Below are 23,861 nucleotides of genomic sequence, written 5' to 3'. Positions count from 1 at the left end.
GAAGAAGGTCTTTGAAAGCTGGACACTTGGTGCGGATAGGGGAAGAGAGAATGGCAAAGAGAGGGGATAGGTTGAGGGAACAAGGTACGAGGAAAAGAGGTAGACCGTGGTAGAGATGGAAGGATCGTGTGAAGAGGGATACCAGAAAGGTGGGGGTGGTTGGAGAGTGGAGAGAGTTGGCTGAGGACAGAGGGGAGTGGAGGAGTATCGTGATCGAGGCAGAAGCTTGATGCCATTGGACCTCACTCCTTACAAAAGGGTGGTTAAAAGAAGAAGAAGATTGACTGCAAAGTGTAGCAAATGTATGTGTAACGCATTTGGCCGTTTATATTCAATCCATTTTGACTGAAGACGTTTCAAATATGCACGAGTGTATTTGAAATGGTAATTTATTGTCATAACATTTATGACAGTAAGACATGTGGTTTCATCTCGAAAGTTCTTCTGGAGAGCGTCCATGTGAACTTTGCGTCATTCGTTCTTGAAGACCATGGTACATAACTTGAATTATGCAAAGATGAGTTCGTTGGTTTGCAGTACTCTGGCCTAATTTCCGCAGAACACGTTTACTGTACTCCAAAGTAATTTTGAACCTGACGAATGGGAAATGAATTTGAAAGTACTGTCGTGTGACTACCCTGTAGTGAACACCGCAGGGAGACACAGATAACCAAACGAGCTTTACTCCAAGGCGTTCAATCCAAAAAGGACGGTATTCTTTACACGCGAGGGAAAGCAGGATGACAAACTTACCTGGACGGCTTCTACCCGACTTCTTCACACCTGGATAATTAATCAACTCAAATGACAAATAATTTACTGCACCAAAATACTGTCTTTATTAACGAAATGCTGGTAACAAAATAATGTATGAAAAAAAGAAAGTCCTAATTGGCGCACCTCCATACAGACTCAAATACAAACTTTGGGGAAAATAACTGTGAAAACAAATGCATTAATTTGTGGGCACTTAGCTCCGAGCTGCTCTTGAATCTCATCAGGAATCGTCAAAGATCATCACAGGCCTCTTTTTTTTTTTTTTTTTTTTTTTGTATACAAGATCGAGGCTCGTGAAAGAGCGAACATTAATCACACAGAAAGACAAACCGACACATAAAACATATAACATCGGGAGCGGTAGACAAGATGGGGAGAGAGGGGGAAGGACACAAACACAACATTTGAGAGCAGGGACCGAGAGACATGGAGACATCGAGAGATCTGAGAGAGGGCGAGGGCTTTGGGGGGGGGGCATGGGAAGGGGGCGGTGGGAGAGGTATAAAACATATGGACACTGCCAGGACTTCCAGGAAAGAAGTTGGAATTTCAAACAAGGTGGATCTGGGGTGAATTAGCGGGGGTAGAAAAGATCAAGGTTTTGGATGGGGGAAGATAAGAGATGGTGGTGAACAGCTGTTTTAAAGACCTGGAGGGAGGAGTGGGATTGAAGGGAGTGAGGGAGTTTGTTCCAGAGGCGGGAGAAAAGAGGAATGAAAGAGTGAAGGTGAGCAGAGAGCCGAGATTTCGGCAGTTTAACCATCAGAGGGTTGCTGGCAGATCTTGTGCGACCTGTAGGAATATTTGGGGGACAGAGCACAGAGAGAGCTGGGGGTGCAAGGCCGGAGAGGAGTCGGTAGAAGACAGAAAGACCACCTACCTGCCTGCGGTGAGTGAGTGAAAGGCCCTCAGAGATAGCTTCATCGCGGGAGATTCCAATAATTCTGAAAGCTTTGGTTTCAACAGCGTGAAGCCGAGCTAGGTGTGAGGCAGGAGCACCGGCCCATAGGGGAGAACAGTATTCCATTGAGCTGCGGATGAAAGCCTTGTATGTGGTGAGGAGCTCAGGTGTGCCGAGGAAGGACTTCGCACGACGGAGGATGCCCAGTCGGCGACTGGCTTTGGAGGCCAGCTTGGAAATGTGGTTTTCCCAAGAAAGATCATGGCAGATAGTGAGACCCAAAATCTTGAGCGACAGAACTTCTTGGAGAGGATTGTTGAGAAAGTAGATGGGAGGGTTGTCCAGTCGATCTTTTCGGAGAGACATAGTAAGAGTGTGAGATTTGTCAGGATTGAAAGACATGTTCCACTTGTTTGACCAGTCTGTGATTTTGTCCAGGTCTTCAGAGAGTGAGGAGGCAGCAGACTGCCGATCTGAGGGAAGAGGAATGGAGCGGCAGAGAGTGGAGTCATCAGCAAAGAGATAGAGAGGATTTTCGAGAGAGTCAGAGAGATCATTGATGAAGACCAGAAAAAGCACGGGGCCCAGAACACTGCCTTGGGGAACTCCAGCCTGAACAGGAAGAGGAGATGAGAGAAACCCATTCAGGGCCACACGTTGACGACGACTAGAGAGGAAGTCCGCCAGCCATGCGTGGAGATTTCCATGGATACCAAAGGAGGAGAGTTTGGTGAGCAGAGCGGGGTGCCAGACCGTGTCGAAGGCACGTGATATGTCGAGGGAGACAGCTCTAATTTCCTGTTTGGCATTGAGGACCTCCATCCATTGTTGAGACAGCAGAAGCAGCATGTCCAGAGTAGAGTGACCTGGTCTGAAACCAAATTGATGATCAGAGATCAAGCCATTGGAGAAGAGGAAAGATTTCATATCCGAAGCAATGATGGATTCCATGACTTTGCTGATAATTGGGAGAAGGCTGATTGGTCTGTAGTTGCTAGGATCTGTTTTTGCACCTTTTTTGTGCAAAGCGGTGATGTTGGCTGATTTCCAAGCAGATGGCAGTTGACCTTGAGCAAAAGAGAGGGTGAAGAGAACAGAGAGAGGGTGAGATAGAGCAGCAGAGCAGGATTTTAGGACCCGTGGGCTGATGCCGTCGGGTCCAGTTGCAGAATCAGAGTCGAGGGTTGACAGAAACTTTTCCACCTTGTCAGGAGGAAAGGACACGGAGTCCAGGAGCAGCAGGGTACGACTGGGTATGGTGGGTACAGAGAGGGATGGGTTTGGGACACAAGATTTAGAGGCAAACACAGAGTTGAGGCATTCAGCTTTTTCACGTGCGGAGTCAGCTGTGTAGCCGTTTGAGGTAAGGGAGGGGATGGAGGGGGAACAAACACCAGAAACGGATTTGACCAGACGCCACCAGGATTTGGAAGAGGGAGACAGATAAGAGAGTTCGGTCTTGAGAATGGAGAGATATTGTTTCCTGGCTCTCCTGAGGGTGGACACACACTTGTTTCGGGCTTTGTGAAAGGAAATGAGATTTCCTTCCGTTGGATTTGCTTTCCAGGAGACGAAGGCAAGTTGTTTCTGGGCAACAGCCTCACCACAAGATTCCGTGTACCATGGACGGGAGGAAGGGTATGACAACTGAAGACGAGATGGGATAAATCTGTGCATGAGAGAGAGCAATTTACTTTGGAAGAATTCCCAGGATGAGTTGATGTCAGAGGTGGTAGAGATGGGAGACCAGTCCAGATGATTGATGGCTGCTTGAAGACCGTGCCAGTTGGCCTGAGTGAAATGCCAGACTCGTCGACGCTGAGCAGGCTCCCTGAGGATGGTCAGAGAGATGTCCACTTTAACAAGGACATGATCAGATGATCCAATCGGAGCAGAAGAAGAGCAGCAGACATTTTCAGGGAAGTTAGTCATAACCAAGTCATAACCAACTCTACGGCCTTGTGCGCAAAACTGCAGGCTGCACTCCCCGTGGGCACGAACGAGGCCTCGCCACGCGGTCCGCTCATTCCTGTCTCTGTGCGCGAAACGAACAGGCCACGTTCCGTTCGGTCGTTCCAGCCGCCATTGTCCTCACAATCTTGTTCACCAACACCAACACCCACGTCTCCCAGCGCAAGAGTACCACAAACTCTGACCAGTGGCCGAAGCAGAGCGAGATATCAAATCGTGACTGTTCACCACCAAAGCCAGAAGGTCAGAGCCAGCCACGAGAAGACAAAGAAGAGAAGAGAGAGAGAAAATGTTGGGCAGAGCGTTCCTTTATCTCTCAAGGCTCTGACGTCATATGTGCCTGCTCCACCAATCCCACAGTCCCATCTTTGCCGTCCTTGCGCCATTCAATGCCGGACAAATCACTGCTCTTCGGGGAGTGACCCCACGGCCCTGCCTGTGCTCACCAGGTCGGTGTCATCAGCTCTAGTGCTCAATGTCCTGCGTCTGGTTGGTTTTTATTTAGGGTGGTAAATGCGTGATTTCCTGGCTCGGTGTGTGTGCTGCATGTGTCATAAGGAACAGAGGAAAAAATAACAGGCCATTACATACAGGGGATTTACCATTAATCCCTAACTAATTAACATAACCCCACCCCTTGTGATGGGAACGAAGATAAACTCTTCCCCGACATATGGCCTGACTTATGTACATCAAGATGGCTACACGACATGCGGAGCATACTTCCTATGCAATTCTACCTGGACTAAGGTATTGCCTACCCCCCACAAACGCAATAGTCCGAACCAATTACGTTGTACACAATTTATGCCACGTGGCAGAAAATACCTGCCTTTATGGAAATCTTTACTAAAGCTGCTGCTTAATGATGCATCTTATTCAAACAAGATTACAAGCAAATGTTTTGCTTATGATAATAGAGCAATTCTCAGTATTTATTTGTAAAAGAGCAGTCACTGTAATGATGGCATTGAGTATCCCGAAAAGTGGATTGCAGCTTACCATGGGCATCGGCTCATTGAGGACTTTGGGAAGAGACTCTGCCAGCTGTTTACTTTCCGAGTCCCAGCGTGCTCGGTCCAAGAACAGGCCATGGATATACACCCCTGTGGGTGTAGGGAAACATGTATTTAGGCATAAGTGAATATTTGAACTAGAGATGGTTTTACTCTTGATCGATAGTATAATCATATGGTGAGAAAAACTTCTGTTCATGGAAGAATCCATAATTTTTTATGAAGCAAACAAAAATATATCCGTATTTGCAGCTTTACTGTAAGACTGAATCTAAACATGGACGTGGTTTTAATGAGTCTTCAAAATATGATTACAAGTAGTTTTTAGTTCAGTTGTTAATAATTGAAAATGGAATGCCTATTGGTGATGCAAGTGGTCTTTATGCCTCTGCCAACGAATCACTGGAGGCATAATGTTTTCAGGTTGTTCACCCGGCTGTGTGTCCGTCAATGCATTCGTCCGTGATAGGTTTTCGTTACCGTGATACCTTGAGAACGGCTGAAGGGATCCAGGTCAAATTTGGTACAGGTATGTATAATGAGGTAAAGATGAACTGATTCGATTTTGGGGTTATGGTGTGAAAGGTCAGAGGTCATGTTCGGTAAAAAATCATGCTCCCACAATAACGTGTGAACCAGTGATGGGATTTTGACAAAAGATGGTAGAAGTTTGTATTATGATGCAAAGATTAACTGAATTAATTTTGGGGTCAAAGGTCAGAGGTCATGTCACGTAAAAATGTGATACTTGAGAACAACTGAACGGATTTGAGTCAAATTTTGTACAATTATGTATATTGATATAATAATGTGGGCAGAGGCATATCGGTCGACGTCGCAACGTCTTCGAGTGGTGCTCTAGTTATTTTCAACTCGAGGTACCTGCGACGCCATGCATGTTGTAACGTCTCTTCTCCCCAATCAGCGGGCCAATGAAGATGAAGAAATCACCCCCTTCTTCACCTCCACTGTGATGCCAATCTACTATGTTTGTCCGCGCTCCATCCTTTAATGGATGGGTGTCAAGCAAGCACGTACCCTATAGTCTTTAGTATGACTCAGGCTAACCTCCGACCCCCTTAACTCAGAGTGGGTGCTCAAACTGTAACGCCTCTGAGTCTGATGGTGTTTATAATGGGAAAAACCCCACCTTGAGAAAACAACGAAGTTGTAACATCCTGGCTTGTTGTAGACGGGACACTCCAGATTTTTGGCGAGAATTTGGTTTTTCAACTCCCAAGACAAGAAATCGCCAGAATTTGGGTGCAAGGGAATTTTAGGCTTCAGGTGTGGAATTTTTTAGAGTTCACATGTCATCTTTCCTGAATGTTTTTACTGTGGTGATGTGTGGTGTGCACTTTTCATTGCCATGAGTGTTACTGAGCAGTGTTCATAAGGCAAGACTTTGGCGCCTGCACAAAACTGCAAATGATACAATTATGCTTGTTTTGAAGTTGATTTTGGATTGCTTTACTGTCGTCACATTTCTATAGTAATTTCCAGTTTGAACAAAATGCACTGTTACAGGCCTCTACGGCCTGTAACACCTCTACGGCCTATGTTGTCGACGTGTCTGCATGAGCCTGTGTATATCTCCGTCTTCATAATGGTGAGATAACTGTGCATATAATTTTTAGCTCACCTGGAACGAAGTTCAGGGGAGCTTATGCAATGGCGCGTCGTCTGTCAGTCCGTCCGTAAACACTTGAAACTTCTTTCCCCAAAAACGCTGATGGGATTGCGACCAAATTTGGCACAAAAGATACTTGTTGTGTTGTGACTAAAGTTTGTTCACGGCTTTAAAAAAAATCGGGCTTTAAGGGGGTGTACTGGGGGTCAACGTGGATCCAGGTTTGACCCCCCAAAATAGTAATTTGCTTTTTCCTCAAATTACACACACTATTTCGATGAAACTTTACCACAACCTTCATCACCTGTGATTTACCGAAGATTGTTCATGGCATTAAAAAAATCTGCCCCTTTGGGGGTTAAATGGGGGGTCAAAGTGGGTCCAGGTTTGACCCCCCAAAATAGATATTTGCTTCCCTCTCAGAAACTAAACACACACAATTTCGATGAAACTTCACCACAACCTTCAACACCCATACCATACCAACCTTCAACAACAATACCATAGTTTGTTCACGGCATTAAAAAAAATCTGCTCCTTTCGGGGTCTACGGGGAGGGGGCGGGTGGGGGGAGGGGTTGCCCCCAAAAATATGTGTTTGTTTTCTTCTCAGAAACTACACATGCAATTCTGATGAAACTTGACCACAACCTTAATTACCCGTGTTGTACCAAGGTTTATTCCTGGCATTTAAAAAATCGTGGTCTTAGGTGGTCTCTGGGGGTAAAGTCCCGTACTGATCAGATAAAGCATTTGACGCATCCAATTATGATGTCATAATGAAGGCACCGATGAAGTCATCGTTATCAAATGTTCTCCATAGTGCGTTCCTGATGTGTGCCAAGTTTCATTTTTTTCGTGCACTGGTTCCAGAGATGTCCGAAGTTTTTCGGTTTTCCAAGTTGGCACCAATACCACATGACCTATGACGTCAGAATTATCATTTAAAATTTTTACATGATTACATGCATACTATAGTGAAAGTTGTGTCAATCAAACCATTTTTGTCATTTTTTCCTATGCATCACTTTTAGAGATATAGAGGTGCAAGGTTTTTCGGTTTTTCCAAGATGGCACCCATACCACGTGTCCTATGACGTCATACTTATCATTTTAAAAATTCTACTGGAGGAGGTGCTCCTATGGTGAAAACTTCCTGTCAATTGGACCAACGGTTGCAGAGAAAATCATATTTATTCTGTGTGGACAAACAAACAGACAAACAAACTGACTCAAATGCAATACGTTCTCCTCTTGCAAGGGAAATAAAAGAAAAACAATAGGGAATCTATCTTTGAAGGATTGTATCCCGAATAATCACACTTCACAGGCTAAAATTCTCTTGTTCCAAATGTGCTTCTACATTTTGATGTTCGTGGCACACCAAATCTTTGTGAGGCCTAACCTAGGTAGCTGTATAGTAAGGAGTATCGTTTTTACCAGATGACTTCCATCCTCCTCAGACTGGCACATGGCATCACTGGTGCATAATGGTTTCAAATGTTTTGATTACTTGTATACAGTGGGTTTTCTTTAAAAATTCACTGCCTATGCATGCGAGAATGAGTCCGACATACCATCCTCTGGTGGTTCCACGTCCTCTCTGTCCTCCAAGACCTCGTAATCAAGACCCAGGAGATCTATTGGTATCGTATACTTGCGAGCGTAGTTTTGCTGAGCACCTGTCAGGAAGGCTTGCATGAAGAAGAATCCTGAGAGCCAGAAGACTGATGGTGCATCATGGTCATACCAGTTCTGTGGGTTTGATGGGAACAAAAATGATATATCGCACGATAATCTCAAAAAGTTGTGGACGGATTATGACAACACTTAGTGGATGACTTGAGTAAATTCAGGTCCGGCCTGTTGGTGGGATACAAAACAAAATCTGTTCAGTCTGGCAGAGGTACTTGATCTTGCCGAGTACTGTTCTAGTTAATTGGAGAAAATGAGCTCTTTTTTTTTCTTTTTTTCTTGTATACAAGATCGAGGCTCGTGTAAGAGCTAGCATTGATCACAAAAAAGGCAAACTGACACACAAATTGACAAAAACATATGATAAAGGGAGCGGGAGAACAAGATGGAGAGCAGGGACATCGGGAGATCTGTAGGAGGGAGAGGGCTTGGGGGGAGGAGGCATGGGAAAGGGTGGGGGGGGAGAGAATTATAAGTTAAAAGAATAAGAATTATAAGTTATATAGTTATATAAGTTATTAATTATAAGTTAATAAAAGGATTATAAGTGAATCAACTTTTGTCGAGAAATTTATTTTTCCAATCGTGTCAAGGCTAGAACACATAACAGATCAGGACGTACCAGGAGGAAGAAGGGTGGTATGCACCAACAGCAGGGTTGAGGGACAAAATAGAGGGAGACTTGGAGAATTAAGGAATATGGGGACGAATCGGGACGCAGGGGGTTAAAGTAAAATCAGAAGAGGTCTTTTTCAGACCAGTAGTTGAGGTCATGTGCTAATGTCATTAATTAAATGTGCTACTGCCAAGTTTTAAACCAGGTGCTGCCAAATAAAGTGTTGCTCATAGTTATCAAATAACTTACTGGATAACAACCAATCAGGGGCGCAGGAAAGTGTTTCGAAGCAGATACTCAACAATGGATCACCTTCAAACAAAATTGGTCTTGGGCTGTTAGCATTTATTGATTATGAAGCGGCTTCAACAGTTGGAAATGAATACTGACAGTTATTGTGCTCTAAATTGACATATTGAGCAAACTCTTCAATGTTGGAACAGCGACCTTAAAACTTCACCAAAGTCCGAACAACATCATGGTAAAGTCCAACCTGCAATTTGTTGCAAGCACCTGCAAGAAGTTGAGTCGTGCAAGAAAGTCGTTGATGTAGCTGCCGAGAAGTTTCAGGCTGGGGAACGATTTCTTCATCCACATTGCTGGAATTTTGCCCTTGAGGAAACTTCTGACCATGGCCTCCAGCTCTCCTGACATCACAACTAACCCCTGCGGTGGACAGAATCGTTGGGTTTTATTTACCTGTGTTAAATTGAGGTCAATTCTTACTCATCAAGCATTGTCTACATATGTGTGTAAAGTCGAAAATGAGAGGATGGAAAGGTACTGTATCTGCACCTTGCCAAAACACCCCTCCCTTACTACACATGAATGGCCTATCAATAAGCATCATGCATTTTCATAAATTGATATATCTATAGAATGGAAACTAGATTAGAAGAGTTCCTTCACAAGGCCTAATGATTAAGCGGAGCAAATCTGCCAAAACAAGCTCAAACAAAAAATTTGCTTTCGACAAGAACAGAATCATGAAGATGGATTTTAGCAGCTTCTTCAAGAGCTTGCACATGAGCATTTCCACATCTTGTACTACGGTTTAGGATGGAGTCAGAGTGGCAAATTTTTTTGACCTGAAGTTTTTATTAATTTTTAAATTAATTTTAAAAAATTACATTTTTTAAATCTGATTACAAAATTTTTACATTTTTAATGACCCTCATAATGAAATCCTTCAGTTTTCGTGGTTAGACATTAATTTACTGCTGTCTATAGTCACTCTAACAGACTGTCTAGAGGTCTAGACTGTCTAGACTGTCTGGAGGCTTCTGACAGGGAAAACAACAAGAAAATTCAGATGCTACGCCTGACATTTGAACAAAGTTTAAATGCAATTGGGATGCTTGAGGCTGGTGTAAGCCAGCTGCGGGAAGCGGTAATACCAGGTTGTGAGCATCACTTTCCACCCACTCAAACGAATGGCAGTTTTGGTAATGGCGTCAGAAACTACTCAAGTGTTTCTACATACGGGACAGTAGACATGACCTGTCATCAGCCTGAACCTTGTTTTTTAACATGGCCTCGTATCAAGTTGTTTTACCAACTCTGAGCAATGTTGCTGTAGTTTTTTTTTCAATAATTGTCTTTTTTTTTTAATGGAAATTTATTTTGTGATAAGTAGTAGTGGTGGTAGTAGTAGTGGCAGTAATAGTAGTAAAAGTAGAAAATTAAGTTATTGACTTGTTGAAACAATCATACTTATTAACTACTGCCCATTTGTTATTTTCACGTTTTTCAATAATGGTGTAACATTATTGTTTTAACTAGAAATAAGATCAGTGGAACTGTGTGGTTTTCCCAGCTACGTGAACATTTCTAAGGCCAAGTATACTTTATGGGTGGGACCTGTCTGATTACAAATGTTTTTAGTTCCTTGTTCTCATACATGATCTGTACCCCCCCCCCCTCCTCCCCAATTAACCTTTCCTAACCTAAACGTGGCACTTCTGGTTTGTTCCCTCCACCTCTCCCCCTCCACCATTACCCGTCCATCTCTCGCTCACCACCTCTTCCCCTCCATCTCTCCCTCTCCACCTTCTCTCTACACCCTAGGCTCTCTCTCTCTCTCTCTACCTCCTTCTCTCTACTCTTCCCCCCCCCCCCTCCATTTGTCTTCTCTCTTTCCCTCCCCACCTTGTCTCTTCTCTCTCCCACCCCCCACCCCCATTCGTCTCCTCTCCCTCCCCCACCCCCCATTTGTCTCCTCTCCCTCCCCCAACCCCCATTTGTCTCCTCTCTCTCTCTCTCCCCACCTTGTCTACTTTCTCTCCCTCCCCCACCCCCCATTTGTCTCCTCTCTCTCTCTCCCCACCTTGTCTACTCTCTCTCCCTCCCCCACCCCCCATTTGTCTCCTCTCTCTCTCTCCCCACCTTGTCTTCTCTCTCTCCCACCCCTCCCCCCATTTGTCTTCTCTCTCTTTCCCTCCCCACCTTGTTTCCTCAACCCCCCCTCCCCCTCCACATTTGTCTCCTCTCTCTCCCTCCCCACCGTGTCTCCACTTCCTCCCCTCTCTCTGTCTCTCCCCAATTTGTCATGCTCTCCTAAGGTGTGCCCCACTGTAAATTCTACCTTGCTCCTGTAAAAATAAGCTTGAAGGCTAACAATGGCAGTTCTATGATGGGGAGTGCTCAGATTTCTGCAATTTCAGGAAGAAAATTGAAGCGTTCTATGAACAATACAGAAAGAAAGGCCAATTAACTTCCAGTGAATACCAATAAGAATCAATGTTCTACAAGAAAGGCGCATGAAGTGTAAAGTGTTGGACATTCAATCAAAGATATTGGTGAATTGGCAAAACTATTAATTACAAAGTGCTTTGGAAAACTCAGAGCTGGTATTAATCCACAAAGAAAGGATTAGATGGACCTGGAGAATTACTCTCCACTTTTTATAAAGAGTTCCTAATGGATATCACAACAAACTCATGAATGAACTGGATAACAACCAATCAGGGGAGCAGGAAAGTGTTTCAAAGCAGATACTCAACATAGTACAGCTGATAATCTCTCATATCATAAGAATTGTGCAAATTATGACTAAAGCATGAAATTTCTACCAGTGTTAGTACATGCCATAAGCTTCATTTTCAGATCGGGAGGTAAGGCAGATTTGACCTCTGAGGACCGTGAGAGGTCAATGACCTCAAAATAGCAAAATATTGATGTTTGGCTTCATTCGTTAATGGTAAACATGTTTATGATGTACAAACCATGCATTTGTGTTCCAATAAAAGTGTCTACATATTCCACACAGTGTTGGTAGTTATTTACAGATGTCTAGCATTGACCTCTGAGGACAGGGAGAGGTCAATTACCTCAACACATCAAATATTGATGCCAATGAATGTAAACTGTGGTGGCTGGTACTAACACAATTGTTGTACTTGTGTGTTGCAGGATTCCCTGCCTGATGATCGAAGCCAAGATACAAGCATCCCAGACCTGATCGTCACTATGGCAAAGCGTCATATCCTCATAGACCCAGCCCAGCCCTCTACGTCCAAGCAATCAAGACCACCCCCAAGAGCTAACTGGGAGCTTTGTATTCTCTGCCAAGCAGAGACAGATGAACCTTTGCAGTGCCCACTAAGCTCAACCATGAAACCAAGTGGTAGTGGCTATGCATCATTGACAGAAGACCTCCTCCAGTTCAAGGGACTTCGGCACATGCCAATGGAACTCAACGTGAACAGACTGGATGATGGCGATGGCGTAGAAGCTACCTTGAGGACACACAGTGCTCAGTGGCACAAGAAATGTCATTTAAAGTTTAACAAAAAAATGTTTAACCAGCAGAGCAGAGCAGAATCAGCTTCAGGACAGCAATCTAGTACCGGTACTCCAACCGTGCACACACGATCAGCAGCTGCCCACAGGCTTCCACAGTCAACCGAGTCTATCTGTTTCTTCTGCAATAAGCCAGCTGGCACTGCAGACTTGCACGGAGCAGCTACAAAGGAAATTGACAAGAACGTTCGGAGATGTGCCACTGAATTGGGGGACACTGAACTGCTGGCCAAGCTGTCTGCAGGAGACATGATTGCCATCGAGGCAAAATACCATCGCAACTGTCTCCGTGCATTATACAACAAAATCAGACCAGCCGCACTCAAGGACGAGGATGCGGATCGTCTGCATGGCATAGCCTTTGCTAAGCTGGTGGTATTCATGGAGGACATGCATGCAGATGAAGACAATGCGCCTGTATTTAAACTCTCAGACGTGGCTAACCTCTACAAGACGAGACTGGAGCAGCTGGGTGCCACGGTAACCAACAGAATACACACAACCAGACTGAAGGACAGACTTCTTTCTGTGCTTCCTGATCTGAGAGCCCACTCTCAGGGCCGAGACACACTTCTCTTGTTTGAGAAAGATATAGGTCCCGCCCTGAAGAAGGCCTGTGATCATGACAGTGATGCCATGCGCCTAGTAAGAGCAGCACATGTAGTACGTAGAGAAATGTTTGAGACCAGGTTCACCTTTGACGGTGCGTTCCAAGCTGACTGCCAGAAAGATTCTGTGACACCATCCCTCCTTGCTCTGGTGAACATGATCCTCGATGGGGCGAACATCAAGCACCAGACTCAGTTGGCCAACACAATCACCACAACTGCTGCTCTTACAGTATCGCAGCTACTGGTGTTCAACAGTGTAAAGCATGCACGCAGTGTGGAGTCAACCTCAGTGCGCCACAGCCGCGAGAGAGAAACCCCACTCCCACTCTACTTGTCCCTCAAGATTCACGCTGTGACCAGGAGCAGAGGTCTGATTGACAAACTGTTCAGCCTAGGGATGTGTGTGTCATATGATAGATTCCTACAGCTCACAGCAGACATTGCCAATGGTGTCTGCCAGCGCTTCAACATGGAAGAAGTTGTTTGCCCACCCAAGCTGCACCAGGGACTGTTCACTACTGGGGCTGTCGATAATCTTGACCATAACCCCAGCTCTGCGACAGCCAAGGATTCTTTTCATGACACAGGTATCTCCCTAATGCAACATCCATCACACACGAATGGCGGACTCGACCGTGGTGTAGTGGTGATTGGGCAAGACATCTCTTCCGCCAAGTCGGTAGCACCTCTGCCATCAGTGTACACAAGTGTGCCACCTGCTGCCATGAAGACGAAGCACTTCACTGCACCGGCTGTACAACGTCCTGCAAGGCCTCCCGACCTCCTGGCTGCTAAAGCTGCCGTGGAAGAAGAGTATGGGTGGCTGAGGACAGTGAAGACAGCTCTCGAGAAGCAATCCATAGATGAATGGGTGTCATGGTCTGCCTACCATGCCGATGTCCAGCAAGCAGTGATCCCACCTGCCACGATCAATGCACTGTTGCCTCTGTTCCTAGACAGCGCACACTCGGTGGCAATGATAAGACATTCCATGGTACATAGCTGTTCACCAACTGGCTGCCGCCATGAACCCAAGACAATGTGCTACTCTCCCCATCTTCCATGCCCTCACAGGGTGCGACACTGTGTCTTATTTCGCTGGCAGAGGGAAGAAGACTGCCTGGGAGATTTGGAAAGTGTTCCCACAGGTGACTGATGCCTTTGAAGAACTCTTACGCATGCCAAGTGATGTCAGTGAGGAGTCAATGTCACTGCTGGAGCGCTTCGTTGTGCTGATGTATGACCGCACCAGTGACACCATGGAAGTGAACGATGCTAGGAAACAGCTCTTCGCACACAAGTCTAGGGCTCTAGAAAACATTCCCCCAACGCAGGCAGCACTCCAGCAGCACATCAAGCGTGCATCTCTCCAGGGCAACTGCTGGAACCAAACTCTGGTCCTGAATCCAGAGTTACCAATCCCATCTGACTGGGGCTGGACAAAGGAGGCCTCTGGGTGGCAGCCTCTTTGGACGACACTGCCAGAGGCATCAAAATCTTGCCACGAACTGATCCACTGCGGCTGCAAGAAGGGATGTACCGGCCGCTGCAAGTGCACCAAGGCTGCACTCAAGTGCACTGCATTATGTGCATGTTCGGGAGACTGTTAGGTGTAATCAGACACCTTTATATTTATGCGTCTATATCTTACAACACGATTTCATGCAAGCTGTTCTGGACACCACAATAACCTAAATGTGTATTTCAATAAATTTGTTTTCTGAGGTCACTGACCTCATTTAAAGCACTTGTTCTGTCATGGTTGCATCCTGTGATTATGTATAAAGGCTCTCCAGAAGATAAAGGGACCAACACATGGCAACATACCTTTTTAATGATTCCCAAAACAGACAAACTGCACCAGAATCGTGAAAAAATGACAATTTCAATGTAATTGAGGTCATTGACCTCTGACTATCCTCAGAGGTCAAATCTGACTTACCTCCCGATCTTAAAATGAAGCTTATGGTATGTACTAACACTGGTAAAAAATTTCATGCTTTAGTCATAATTTGCACAATTGTTATGATTATCTGCTCACCTAACAATGGATCACCTTCAAACAAAATTGCTCTTGGGCTATTAGAATTTATTGATTACTAGGACGTGCCCGTCCGTGGCGTACCCGTAACCGTACCGTACCCGGAACCGTACCCGGAACCGTACCCGTACCGTACCCGTACCGTACCCGTACCCGTGACGTGCCTGTAATGAATATGTATAAAATATAAATATGTATGTACTACAATCGATCGTACCTTACAACAATCAACACAGATTGCAACGTCAAATAAATGAATACGCTCTCAAATGTGCCGTCCGAGGCAGCGTCTGCTCGCCACGTTCAGCGTCACTATGACTATCCGTAAGTCCGGAAGTGACGTCCTCATTTGACTGTCCGGAAGGTCGCATATCGCAGTTACGATGAATCGCAAATTAGTTTTAATTAGTTTTAAAACATAGTTTAACGCCAACATAGTTTGCCAACGTGAAATAAATGAATACGCTCTCAAATGTGCCGTCCGAGGCAGAGTCTGTTCGCCACGTTCGGCACACGTGATAGCTCGCTGCTCTCTGATTGGCTGAATCGTTTTTTGGACATAGCTCGGTAACTACTTCTCCGATTAATATGAAACCTTGAAAAGGCACATCCTCAGGTCCCCAGCAATATACCTGGCAAGTGTCAAGTATATCGGACCCGTGGTTGTCGAGAAACAGCGGTCACAGACACACAGACATACACACACACATACACACACACATACACACACACAGAGATTACTGGCATTATAGATAGATGAAACCACTTCAACAGTGGGAAACGAATACTGACAGTTATTATGCTCCAAATTGACAAATTGAGCAAACTCTTCAACGGCGAAACAACGACCTTAAAATTGCGCAGAAGTCGTAACGAGATCGATATCGGAAGAGGTGCGAGACAAACAACTACAATCTCACCGAAATTGTACCCTGCTGCATTATAGAGGCATTATATGGCATTATATTATAAAGCAGCATTATGGAGGAATAACGTGCTGGGGAAAGATCGAACCACCTTTGATTCACAAGATGGCAGTTTTCATTTAAAACATTGCTGAAAAATGTCATAATGAAAGAGCTCAGACATCAGAGAAAAGATCAGACAAAAAAAAGAATATGGTGGACAAAAATCATGTTCACCGACTATGCAATAAATTGGAATTGATCGTTGCGGAATTGGAGAAACGACCGATAGGAGAACTCGTCCAAATGGATATGGATCCCAAAAGAAGACCGAAGAGATGGACCGCAGCAGGATGGACCTAATTTTGATGTTGAAGAAGTCAAAAGCAAACTGGCTTTGTGTGTGAACAATCAATTTGTAACACGAGCAATGATGCACACCCTCTACCTTTCCAATGAGGTTTCAAAATGAAAATGAAATGAAATAAAAAAAATGAAAAAATCTAAAAATTCCAAATTTTTAAAAAAATTCAAAAAATGAAAATGAAAAATATGAGAAAAATTGAAAATGAAAAAATGGTTTCAAAAATGAAATGAGGTTTTCAAAGTTGTTTCCAATGTTCCTCCAACGAGGGAGATGGAGCAAAAATTGATCACCATGCCACGAGCTGTGGAAAGATTGTGTCTAGGCCTTCAAATAGGATAAAAGAAGCCTTTGCATCAGAAAGAAGATTCTCGATGACAGAAGGGTCACATAAACCGCGGGAAACAATCAAGAATTACAATGTGGCAAACTAGAGGAGCTGAAGTCCAATGGTTTGATGGAGATTCAATTGACAAAGATCACAGGACAATATGCCTGACCCTTAAGAAGACAGATAATAATGGATTATGGTTTTTTTCTTTTGGTATGCAAGATCGAGGCTCGTGTCAGAGCTGACATTAATCACAAAAAAATCGGACACACAAAACATACAACAAAGGGAGCGGGAGACAAGATGGAGAGAGAGGGAAGCACACAAACACAACAGCAGAGAACAGGGACATCAGGAGATCTGTGGGAGGGATGGGGCTTGGGGGGAGGAGGCATGGGAAGGCGGGGGGGGGGGGGGGGGGAGAGGGAGTGGGAGAGGTAATGTTTAATGACGTTGATGAATCACCTTGCCTGCGAAACACTAGGGTGATGGTTTATAGCCAGGTTAGGATTACGAACCCAGGCTAGACAGCTGAGAAGCGAGTGTGCATACCTCTACTCTATTCTGCCAGCCCATGGATAGACGAGAGTACCCACTCTTAAATTGCATCGACAATTTCACTCCACTGTAGGATGGAGTCCTCCTCCAACAGGTGGATGAAGTCAAAATTAGGCATTTCACTCACTCACCGCAGGCAGGTTGGTGGTCTTTCTGTCTTCTACCGACTCCTCTCCAGCCTTGCTCCCCCAGCTCTCTCTGGGCTCTGTCCCCCAAATATTCCTGCAGGTCGCACAAGATCTGCCTGCAACCCTCTTATGGTTAAACTGCCAAAATCTCGGCTCTCTATTCACCTTCACTCCTTCATTCCTCTTTTCTCCCGCCTCTGGAACAAACTCCCCCACTCTCTTCAATCCCACTCCTCCCGCCAGGTTTTTAAAACAGCTGTTCACCACCATCTCTTATCTTCCCCCAGCTGTGCGCGCTCTCTTGTACATTGCCATCACTACTCAGATCAACCATTCCTCCACTCCTAACTTCCTCAATGCCCATGTCAATACTTTGCGTGGAACCCTATCGAATGCTTTCTCCAGATCAACAAACCCAAGAAACAACTTCTTCCTCTTCTCCATGTACTTCTCCTGCAAATGCCTCACAATAAAAAGCACGTCTGTCGTTCCTCTTCCTGGCATAAATCCAAACTGCATTTCGTCATTCTTCACTTTCTTCCTTATCCTCCTCTCCAACACCCTTTCCAATACCTTCATTCCATGCTCCAATAACTTTATCGCTCGGTACGAGCCACACTCCAGAAGGTCACCTTCCCCCTTATATAGAGGGACGAGGGTACTCAGTTCCCAATCCACTGGAATGCGGCCTTCTTTCACCACCAGATTACAGATCTCTGTCATTCTCTTCACACCCGAACTTCCTGCTGCCTTCAACATATCTCCCACAACTCCCGTCGGCCCTCCCGCTTTTCTACTCTTCATTGCTTTTATCACTTCCTCAACTTCCTTCTCAGTTATCTTCTCTGCCGGTCCGAAAACTGGGTTACTCTCTATGTTGCCATCCCATTCATTCTCTGCATTCAACAGCATTTCCATATATCTCTTCCATCTTCCTTTAATTCCATCTGGGTCCACAACGATTTGTCCCACTTCATCCTTCAAGCAACTCACCCCCATCACATCACACCTCTCTTTCGCTATCTGCTTTGCAAACCTGAATACCGCTCTCTGACCCGCTTCCGAATCCAAGTGTTCTCCGAACATTTTCCTACATGCCTCCTGCACCTTTGCTACCTCTTTCTTTGCAGCCTTATTGGCTGCCTTATAACTTTCATGCTCTGCTTTTTCTGCCCCCGTACCCTTCGCCTTCTGCCACTCCTTGAATTTCTTCCTCTTCTCGTCAATCCTCTTTCCAACTTCATCATCCCACCACCATGTTTGGCTGCCTCGGTGGTTCTTTTGTCCATCCACATACCTCCCCAACGGCTCCCAACAGACTATCTTTCATTGACATCCAACCACGTTCAGGCTCAACCACATCATCCTCTACCCTACTCAGCCTCTCTTTTAATGCCTCCCTTACTGTCACCTCTTTCAACCTCCACACCTTCATTCTCAGTTGGTACTTCACCTGCCGAGCTCTCCTTGCACCTTTCACCCTTATGTCGCAGACAACCAAGTGGTGCTGTGAAACAGCCTCCTTCCCCGGAATCACCTTTGTGTCCCGGAGGTGCCCCCTATCTCGCCTACGCACCATCAGGTAGTCAACGGTTGTCGTCGACCCACCTGACGTGTATGTAACAAGCTTATTATCCCCTTTCTGTAACTGAGTGTTACAAATCAACAAATCAGCTCCATCAGCAAACTCCAAAATCCTTTCACCATCTCCATTTCTCATACCATATCCGTAACCCCCATGAACTCCCTCAAAACCATCCATACTCCTTCCCACATGTCCATTTAGGTCTCCTCCTACCACAACAACTTCCTCATCTTTCACGTTTTCCATCAGCTTCTCTATCGCACACCAGAACTTGTCCTTCTCTTCATCGCTCCGACCAACCTGAGGAGCATATCCCGAGATGACGTTCACCAAGAGCTTTCCAATCATCATTTTCACCATCATCAACCTATCACTCAGTCTAGTCACACTCACCACACTGTCTACAAACTCCTCAGAAAACAGGACACCAACACCATTCACGCCCTCCGGGCACCCTTGCCACACAAACTTGTATTTCTGTCCCTGCCTACCCTTCACCATTCCCACACCACTTCCCTTCCATCTCATCTCTTGCACACAACATATGTCCACTCTTCTTCTGACCAATACTTCCACCACTTCTCCTGATCTCCTTGTCATTGTCCCTACATTCCATGTCCCAAACCTCAGAAACCGATCTCCACTTCGGGCTGTACCCTGCCCATATGTAGTTGTAATTGTCATGGTTCTCTTTTTGAGGCAATGTTTTTACGGCCAGATGCCCTTCCTGACGCCAACCCTCTTAGTCGCCTCTTACGACACGCAGGGATACGGTGTACCTATTCTAAACAGGGTACACACCGGGACCATATGAGTATATACCATGTGAATATACCATGATTGTGTTCCGTGCTCTGTCCTACAGCACTTGGGACAGCTTCTGCCTGCATTATATTGGGGCTGACACTGCATCTTCAGGCCCTGCCACTGCCGGGGACTGGCACCATTTGCGTGCACCTCCACCTTTCTTGCCCAGTTTGTGTATGTGATTAGTGTGTGTATGGGCCCATGTGGGGGTGGGGGGTGGGGGTTCGTTTTTGCTGTGTAGTTGATTTTCATGATTAATAACTGGCTTCATTCTCAGGAGTCCATTCTGTGTCCTCGTGTGTGTTAATAACTTATCTTGTTCTTAATAGATGGTGCTGTATATAGATGGTGCTGTATATACATGATATATAAATGTTTGTCCCAAGAATGTGTCAAAAAAACGGCAATTTGGCGGCCATTTTCTTTATGCAAATTAGAAGGTCAAAAACTCAAAATTCGGCTTGGGGACCGGGTTAATCGAATTCAGCATACCCTAATTATGTTAAAAAGTGAGGTTCCCAAATTTTACCCAAAAATGCACCGATAAGCTTATACATGGCCTTTTTCCATACATCCGTCCAGTCTATCTAGCCTCCATTGTTGTCGGCAACCGCTTCGAATGCGGTTATTGTGAGGTTGCCGTTCATGTGACAATATTATACATAGCGTTAACAAGTGAATCCTCTTGGATTGCGCTGAGGTTCGGGCATGGAATTTCGAGCCTCGATCATGGTTCGAGCCTCGATCTTGTATACAAAAATAATCTATCTATAATTCCAGTAATCTCTGTGTGTTTTTTTGTACGTTTGTACGTTTGTACGTTTGTACGTTTGTTTGTCTGTGACCGCTGTTTCTCGACAACCACGGGTCCGATATACTTTAAACTTGCCAGGTATATTGCTGGGGACCCGAGGATGTGCCTTTTCAAGGTTTCATATTAATCGGACAATTACTTACCGAGCTATGTCCAAAAAACGATTCAACCAATCAGAGAGCAGCGAGCTATCGCGTGTGCCGAACGTGGCGGACACACTCTGCCTCGGATGGCACATTTGAGAGCGTATTCATTTATTTCACGTTTGCAAACTATGTTGGCGCTATGTTGGCGTTAAACGATGTTTTAAAACTAATTAAAACCCCGGGGGGATTGTCACTGTACTCGCAAGCCGTTCGCCGTTCGCTTTGGCGTTGCGAATGGACCAAAACATTTCATGCACCAAACCATTTCATGTAAAGCGTTCGCCGTTCGCTTTGGCGTTGCGAATGGACCAAAACATTTCATGGACCAAACCATTTCATGTAAATAGAGGGGGGGATATAATTTTAGATATAGATATAGTACGGGCATGCCCTAGTAATAATAATAATAAGAACCTTGGGCCGAATCTCGCGCTTCACCAGTGCGCGTGCGCGAATTTACGTCACGTCGGCAGCGAGAAGGGGTTCCCCAACACGAACCAATCAGGAACTGCCACGTCACACTTATATGATCTCAGAATTCCTGTGACAGGAATTCGCGTTACACTGGCTGGAAGTCATTCGCTAGAGGCGCTTCCTCAGCGCTAATAAATGTCAAATAATAAAAATGTTTCAGAACTCTCCTCAGACCGAGCAATTTGAAAAACATCAGTATTGCACTAAAAAACAAATTAATGACTCACCCGAGCACGCGGATGTTTGTTTCAAATACCGAGACGACAACGTCGTGATCGAACCTGACGTACTGAACAACACGTTTCACAGCATCTTCAAACTCATCAAGCTTGTTGAGCACCTGGGTGGAGAAAACGTAGGTGTTCTTTATGTGGACACACGGACAGTAGGGAAACGCTAACACGGGACAATGATGCAAGCTCATACAACAACCAAATTCCTGTGTGGGTTTTAGATAACGGTTTGCAATCATATTTATCATGAGACCAATCATAAAGTGACCTTGTAGCGGTTGCCGCTGAACATACACAATCGCCTTACACCTGCCGAGGACGCAACCACGGAGCGATCGCTGTGCCGGGCTCGCCCGGAGACGCTCAGTCTCGCCTTTCCCGGACATGTCCAGACTCGCCCAGGTCTCCCGGACACGCCCAGTCGCGCCTTTTAAGGGCAAACGCTCCGGCATGAGATATTCGAGTGCTTGTATATAATGCTGCCCGATAAACGGGCTTTTCAGAGTACCCGAGTTGATTTGATGCAATAAAGAAACTCGGACGAATTCCAGCTTTTTTTCGCGCCCATTCTTTCGATTCGAGTTGGAGCACAGCTCCTTCAACCTGATAATATTAATTAAACCTATGAGTTTATCTTACAAAAATTAACAAAACTACATGAAAAAAAACATACCACAAGAGTGTCCAAGGTGTCCACTAGGGTAAGAGACAATCTGAAAAAGAAAACCATGTGTGAAAAACAAAAACAAAAAGAAAACACACACACACACACACACACACACACACACACACACACACACACCATCATAACTGCACAAATTACATATACTAGGGCATGCCCGTACTATATCTATATCTAAAATTATATCCCCCCCTCTATTTACATGAAATGGTTTGGTCCATGAAATGTTTTGGTCCATTCGCAACGCCAAAGCGAACGGCGAACGCTTTACATGAAATGGTTTGGTCCATGAAATGTGTTGGTCCATTCGCAACGCCAAAGCGAACGGCGAACGGCTTGCGAGTACAGTGACAATCCCCCCCCCCCCCCCCCCTCTATTTAGATGAAATGGTTTTTATTAGTTTTAAAACATAGTTTAACGCCAACATAGCGGCAACATAGTTTGCAAACGTGAAATAAATGAATACGCTCTCAAATGTGCCATCCGAGGCAGAGTGTGTCCGCCACGTTCGGCACACGCGATAGCTCGCTGCTCTCTGATTGGTTGAATCGTTTTTTGGACATAGCTCGGTAAGTAATTGTCCGATTAATATGAAACCTTGAAAAGGCACATCCTCGGGTCCCCAGCAATATACCTGGCAAGTTTAAAGTATATCGGACCCGTGGTTGTCGAGAAACAGCGGTCACAGACAAACAAACGTACAAACGTACAAACAAACACACAGAGATTACTGGAATTATAGATAGACTAGGGCATGCCCGTACTATATATAAGCTAGGACGTGCCCGTACGTGGGTGCCCGTTCCTTGCCAAAAAAAAAAAAAAAAAAAAAATTTGTGTAGGGGTGTGTGTGTGTAAACATCCTAGGGCGTGCCCGTACGTGGGTGCAAAAAAACATGCGTGCAAACAACAACAACAAAAAAAAACTTTGAAACCACGTGGCAGTAACGACCACAGAACCCCCCCCCCCCTCTATTTACATGAATGGTTTGGTCCATTCGCAACGACCACAGAACCCCCCCCCTCTATTTACATGCAATGGTTTGGTCCATTCGCAACGCCAAAGCGAACGGCGAACGGCTAAATCGCCATAGCTCGGTAAGTACTTGTCCGATTAATTTCAAACCTTGAAAAGGCACATCCTCGGGTCCCCAGCAATATACCTGGCAAGTTTCAAGTATATCGGACCGGTAGTTGTCGAGAAACAGCGGTCACAGACAAACGTACAAACGTACAAACGTACAAACAGAGATTACTGGAATTATAGATAGATATACAGTTTGGACCAAAATACTCTCACGGTTCTGCAAATCACATCCCCCCCTCCTCCACCCCCCCCCCCACCCCCCACACCCCACCCCCAGTCTCCCAATACCACCTTCCTCCCCCTGCCCCCAGAGGAACGTACATCCAAGCACGTAGGGTCCCGACACAGTTATCTCATCAGTATTTGTAATTAGACAGCCTAAATCCTTGGTTTAATGGGTAAACAGGGTACGTACAGTGCATTCAGAAAGTATTCAGACCCCTTCACTTTTTTCATATTTTGCTATGTTGCAGCCTTATGCTGAAATCGTTTAAATTCATTTTTTCCCTCATCAATCTACACTCAATACCCCATAATGACAAAGAGAAAACAGGATTTTAGAAAGTTTTGCAAATTTATTAAAAAGAAAAAACTGAAATATCACATTGACATAAGTATTCAGACCCTTTGATATGACACTTGAAATTTAGCTCAGGTGCCTCCCATTTCTCTTGATCATCTTTGAGAT

At 45.1% G+C, this 23,861-nt stretch overlaps 1 protein-coding gene across 1 annotated transcript in view; it reads right to left on the bottom strand.

The window, feature by feature from the left end:
- Positions 1 to 4,651: 4,651 nt before the first annotated feature.
- LOC144888903 (dynein axonemal heavy chain 12-like) overlaps positions 4,652 to 23,861 on the bottom strand; it is a gene marked incomplete at its 3' end in the record, with an annotated part of 45,973 nt that continues 26,763 nt past the window's right edge. The window contains exons 2-6 of the mRNA XM_078768598.1: positions 22,077 to 22,116; positions 21,398 to 21,510; positions 9,119 to 9,271; positions 7,872 to 8,049; positions 4,652 to 4,755 (exon numbers count right to left, since the gene is read on the bottom strand). Coding sequence (XP_078624724.1) covers positions 4,652 to 4,755; positions 7,872 to 8,049; positions 9,119 to 9,259 — 423 coding nt within the window. The remainder of the gene's footprint in view (positions 4,756 to 7,871; positions 8,050 to 9,118; positions 9,272 to 21,397; positions 21,511 to 22,076; positions 22,117 to 23,861) is intronic.

The sequence above is a fragment of the Myxine glutinosa genome (assembly GCF_964187855.1).
Source record: "Myxine glutinosa chromosome 3 unlocalized genomic scaffold, kmMyxGlut1.1 SUPER_3_unloc_1, whole genome shotgun sequence".
In the NCBI taxonomy this organism is placed as follows: Eukaryota; Metazoa; Chordata; class Myxini; order Myxiniformes; family Myxinidae; genus Myxine; species Myxine glutinosa.
The sequence above is the reverse complement of the archived record's forward strand: the minus strand, read 5'-3'. Positions and strand labels throughout refer to the sequence as shown.